General features: G+C 43.4%; 1 protein-coding gene across 1 annotated transcript in view; it reads left to right on the plus strand.

The window, feature by feature from the left end:
- pebp4 (phosphatidylethanolamine binding protein 4) overlaps positions 1 to 5,629 on the plus strand; it is a 64,940-nt gene extending 59,311 nt beyond the window's left edge. Inside the window, exon 7 of the mRNA XM_084456992.1 lies at positions 3,505 to 5,629. Coding sequence (XP_084313118.1) covers positions 3,505 to 3,596 — 92 coding nt within the window. The 3' untranslated portion in view covers positions 3,597 to 5,629. The remainder of the gene's footprint in view (positions 1 to 3,504) is intronic.
- The last annotated feature ends 423 nt before the right edge of the window (positions 5,630 to 6,052 follow it).

The following is a 6,052-nucleotide window of genomic DNA, read 5'->3' on the forward strand; positions in this document are numbered from 1 at the left end:
TCACACACCCGGTCAGGTCCCAGGCCTGGCTGCCACCGTCAGAGGGAGGGGACAGCCGCACGACAGGTAGCATCGATGTCCTCACAGCCTTCTGGACTAGGGCTGGGTATCGATTCGAATTTCAAGAATCGATTCGATTCCGATTCACAAGGTTCAGAATTGATTATCACGATTCAATTCGATTCAATATCGATTCGGTTAGTGTCACTAAAACCTTTTTTTTTTTAGCTGTAACCTTAATTACATGACTGCCAAGTTATGCAACACATCAATACTAGGGCTGGGTATCGATACTGATTTCCAAAAATGAATGAATGAATGAATGAATCATTGAATGAATGAATGAACTATTCATTCCTTCATTTATTCATTCATTCATTAAATAAAAGATCGATTTTGGGATTCATGAATCGATTCTGAATCATTTGATTCAGAATCGATTAATGGGTTTTTTGAACCCAGCCCTATTCTGGACTTATAGCTGCACTAGCCGGCGCATAGAGATGGCCTCGATCTGTTATGTTGCTGTTGGAGACTGTTTTCATTTTTCGTAACATATAGTTCATCGTGAGTGTCGGTGAGCTGGAGTCATGCGTGTTTCCAGATCCCTCATCGCCGAAAACCTCGGAACTTTTCTCCACGGATTCAGAACTTTTCAGCGTTCGGCTCTTGGGGTTATTTCCCGAGCTATCTGATACGGCAGCAGCTGCTTATGCAGATATTAGTCACGATGAAATAGCACAGCACGAGTCCTTCAGCTTAACATACGATCACCTACTGTACCTTGCCCTACAACGAGGAGACATACATTGTGATTATTTCAGTCTCTCTCTCTCACACACACACACACACACACACGCACACACACACACACACACAGTGGCTCATTCCAGGATGTGGTGAGATGTAAACCATTCAGGGATTTCCCTTATTTGTTCAAATCCATCTCGCTCAGTTAATGTACATGAAAACAAAATGCTCAGTCCATTGGAGACGTTCAGTGCCCACTGCCCCTCTCTCCCCCAGACCCAAACACCCCTCTCTCCCCCAGACCCAAACACCCCTCTCTCCCCCAGACCCAAACACCCCTCTCTCCCCCAGACCCAAACACCCCTCTCTCCCCTCTCTCCCCCAGACCCAAACACCCCTCTCTCCCCCAGACCCAAACACCCCTCTCTCCCCTCTCTCCCCCAGACCCAAACACCCCTCTCTCCCCCAGACCCAAACACCCCTCTCTCCCCCAGACCCAAACACCCCTCTCTCCCCCAGACCCAAACACCCCTCTCTCCCCCAGACCCAAACACCCCTCTCTCCCCCAGACCCAAACACCCCTCTCTCCCCCAGACCCAAACACCCCTCTCTCCCCCAGACCCAAACACCCCTCTCTCCCCCAGACCCAAACACCCCTCTCTCCCCCAGACCCAAACGCCCCTCTCTCACCCAGACCCAAACGCCCCTCTCTCCCCCAGACCCAAACACCCCTCTCTCCCCCAGACCCAAACACCCCTCTCTCCCCCAGACCCAAACGCCCCTCTCTCCCCCAGACCCAAACACCCCTCTCTCCCCCAGACCCAAACGCCCCTCTCTCCCCCAGACCCAAACGCCCCTCTCTCCCCCAGACCCAAACGCCCCTCTCTCCCCCAGACCCAAATGCCCCTCTCTCCCCCAGACCCAAACACCCCTCTCTCCCCCAGACCCAAACGCCCCTCTCTCCCCCAGACCCAAACGCCCCTCTCTCCCCCAGACCCAAACGCCCCTCTCTCCCCCAGACCCAAACGCCCCTCTCTCCCCCAGACCCAAACCTTCGCGTACGAGGAAACAGTCCACAGAGACGGCGAGCTAACAATGAAATAAGAGCAGTTTTGTTGTGGTGGAATACTGATTGTGATGTAGTCGTGGTAGAGAGAGGCAGAGCTGGTGGGGGGGGGGGGGTGTGCTTGTCAAACCCATGAAGTGATATTGTCATACCAGCCGGGCGGCCTTCTGGTGTTTGTTTAAAAGGGGAGGGGGAAAAAAAACAGTCCAGGCGATTGAATCATATCTTCTTGCCAACCCAAGTCCTCACATTCCCACCTCCATCATTACAGAAACATGTTTTATTTTCAGCAGTGCTCTTCTCAGTGAGTCACATCCCGTGGACACGTGATCCGCCGGTACTGTAGGCCTCGTCTCTCTGAAACGCGGAGAGAGAGCGGCCATTAGAGATTCACATTCACAGATACTGGAAACGGTTCAAGAAATGCCTTCCTGCTCAATCACAGTGCTTAATTACAATGTCATGAATAAAAATAATACATCAAATTCATTTTAGAGCATTTCAAGAACCCAAAGCAGTAGAGGAATATACTGTATGACATGCATGCATACAGTATATACATACATACATACATACATACATACCTGTACATGCATACATACATACACACATACATACACACATACATACACACATACATACATACATACATACACACATACATACATACTTGTACATGCATGCATACATACACACATACATACATACATACATACATACATACATACATACATACATACATACATACATACATACATACATACATACATACATAGGCCTACATACATACATACATACACACATACACACAGGAATATGCTATCCCGATACTTAGGTGCTGATAAAATCGATATATACTGCAATTTTTGTGTGTATTCCGACTCTGTAAGTATAACAATGTGATATTGCGATTTATTGTCATGTTTTTTCTACATTGGACCATGGAGAACAGTAGAATCAGACAGTCCCTTCAAATACAGTCCCATTCACCTGGAGCTTTCCAAGTCTCATTTCATGAATAAGTTCTTAACATTAACTTAATGTTGAATATTATTTCTCTTTCCAAGTTTTATTTTGGAATAAATTCTTAATGTGAACTCAAAGGGCAGCCATCAAATAGACAACATAAATAAAAATGTGCCCTGTTATTATATAATATATATATATATATATATATATAATATTATATACATTATATATCAAATGTACAGTATAGCCTCTTAAGGTGCATACTGTACAAACTGCACAAATGTGTTTCTTTAAGCTGACAGCTAACTTACAGTAGCTACTACGTGAACTTTGTGAATCATTCCTCTCTAGCCAGAAGGAAATCATGAATGTATATACTGTATTTGTGACAAACGTTTTTCTGCCTCAAATAAAATGATAATCAAAACAAAACATACATTTTCAAAACCAATTTTGAGGCAGAATGGCAATTTAAAAAATCATCATACACAAGAATCATGATAAGTAACTGAATCATTTTTTCCCCATCCCTAATACATACTGTGTAAACTATCTGATCAACATTGAATATCATGTAACAACCAAAACATAATATTTCTAATACCGAGAACTCATTTGAAAGATGGAGTCAATCGCCTTACTGATCCATGTTTATTTCTACATAGAACATGAACACGTCTGACATCTCTGTGTTCTTCTCTCGTCGTCTGTTCACGCAGGTAACTGGGATCCCAACGCTTTCATCACCAGGTTTGATCTGGGACCTCCTGTGGCGGCTGTACAGTTCCTCACCCAAAACCACAAAGACTAGAAGGCCTCCCACCTGAGGGACATCGCCCCATCTCTCTCTGCTTCACTTGTATTACAAATACACAATAATATCTACTTCTTCTTTTTTTGTGTGATGCGCCATGACAATATTTTGATGCATCTGATATGGGGCTTTAGATAGGAAATGGGCTTTGACCTCATCAGGGGTTTCAATCTAGTTTCCAGCCTTGGAGGGAAGCAGGTCTGATATTGCTGGTCTGAGAGTGGAAAGAGTTGATTCTAATTCAGGGGAGGAAATACGTCAGAGCCAAATAAGGAAGTGGGAGGTGAAACCAAGACCTCAACAGGGCCGGAAGCCACTGTGGAACTTGAACCGAAATACTCTTCAGCGTTATTGAACCAGACAGCGACATGGTGACAAGAGAGGGGGGAGGGGCTTGTGGTTTGCTTTGGGTTTTTTTTGGTGAGAGGAACACATTTCATATGAAAGTGTCATATTTCCACTGACCACTTCTCTCTTGAGTTAGTGTGTAGCCTCCTAGATCCATCTGAAGGACCTGGATATGTTGAGGTGTCCTTGAATTTAACTTTAGGGCGATGAACCTATGGTGAACTTGGAAGCAATTGCATAAGGGCCTACCTGGAAGGTCTATAGAGGCTGGTATGGATAAACTTTTCAACCCTTTGACTATGAGGTCCACTTTTCAGACTTCCACAGGCCTTTGTAGAGAATGGGTCAGAGTACCCCCCATAAGGAATATTGGTTTCTAACCAGCACCTCCCCTCCGGGAGGGGTTTGTATCAATACCCCAGATGTCTGAAAAAGGCTGGATTTACATGAGAGACTTTGATGTTCCGATGATCAATGTTTAGTTGGTGGTTTGATTGACCCTGATTTGGTGTCTCATCCGTGGGCCAGGCTGGAGTAGGTGATGGAGGGTTTTGTTCCTTTGGTGGTTAAGCCAGCCTTGGTAAACCGCTATGTGCCCTCTCTATGAACTCTGGGAGATCATTGATCAATTGTCCTGTATTAGCTTTGTTTGTCTCAAAGACTTAAGTCTGAGCACCCTAGTTCACAAAGACAAACAAAACAATGCAAAATGCACAAAAAGACACAAAATTGTGACGGATGTGAAGTCTAAAACTTTGAACAACTGAAATAGCATCGTTTTACTTTAGTTTTTCATGTAATCCCATGTACTGTCACACAAGTCATAATGGCGTACTTGACTGTAGCCAGACACGGACAAACTTGTACTGTAGTTAGGTTGCAGCAGCACAGATACAGTCTGTTCAAGCAGAATATAACAGGCGTTATTTATTTCCTTTAACTGTCTGGAAAAAAATCAGTAGTTCACAAAAACAGCTGGGTTTGAGCACTTTGCTTAATTGTGTGCCAACAAATATGTTTATTCATCTCCAATTATCAAGAGGGTTGAGATATTATGAATAGGAAAATGTGACAGCTGTAGTTTAATCTAAGTGAATATGTGTAATATATTGCATTCTCAAAACAAGCTCTCACATCCCTTGATGATATGGGAACAGCATTTAATAACTGCTAAATTTATTCAAAGTAACATTAATTAAAAGGAATTTGTATAATCAATTCAATAGCCTAACCGTACCCAATATGCATAGTGACTTGGGTATGTCTCAGTTTACCTTTTCAGATTTTACCCCAGTTAAATTACTTTTTACTTTACTAACTTACATTCTTGCTGAGGAATTGGGACATGATACATGAAGTGTGACATATTTTCAAAGCATGTCAAAAATGGGGTTCTTGGGGCTCTTCGGGTGGCTCTTCGGGTTAAGGCGTGTAGCGTGTTAAGGCTAGTGCTTACCGCAGGGGCACGGGTTCGAATCCAGCCCTTTGCTGCATGTTCTCCTCTCTCTCTCTCTCTCTCTCTCTCTCTCTCCCATCTTTCCTGTGTACATATTGTCCTATAATAAAGCAGAAATGCCCTTCAAAAAGAGATCCTTTCACCATGTTGTCCATTTTGAACATCTGACCCTGGCAGGCGTTGATGGGATGTCTTCCAGCAGGTGATCCTGAATGAACTCTAATGGACTGTGACCAAGTGGACCACATAGAGTAGTAGGCTACTGTGTACACAACTCTCCAGGAACAAGTCCTCTTTTGTTTTTACAAGTATTTCGCCCATCATTTAAATACAGGCTCTTTTCATTACCATACACACGTATGCAAATTCTTCTGCTATAGATGATCTACCCTATGTAATGTCACGCTAGTTGCTGAATAGCACACATATTGTAGCTGTTAAAATTAAGATACATGAAACTTTCATAATTGTTCCATAATCATCTTTCGATAATATCGCTTGCTACACTGAGATCCAATAAAAAATGAGGAACAGACATTTGAATTGCCCCTTGTGAAGCTGGAAAAAAACACTAACTAATTTGATTATATAGCCTTCCCATAGTGACTGTGTGTTTTCCACACTATTAAAATGAGCTTGATATCCATCT

Source organism: Borostomias antarcticus (assembly GCF_949987555.1).
Source record: "Borostomias antarcticus genome assembly, chromosome: 23".
Taxonomy (NCBI): domain Eukaryota; kingdom Metazoa; phylum Chordata; class Actinopteri; order Stomiiformes; family Stomiidae; genus Borostomias; species Borostomias antarcticus.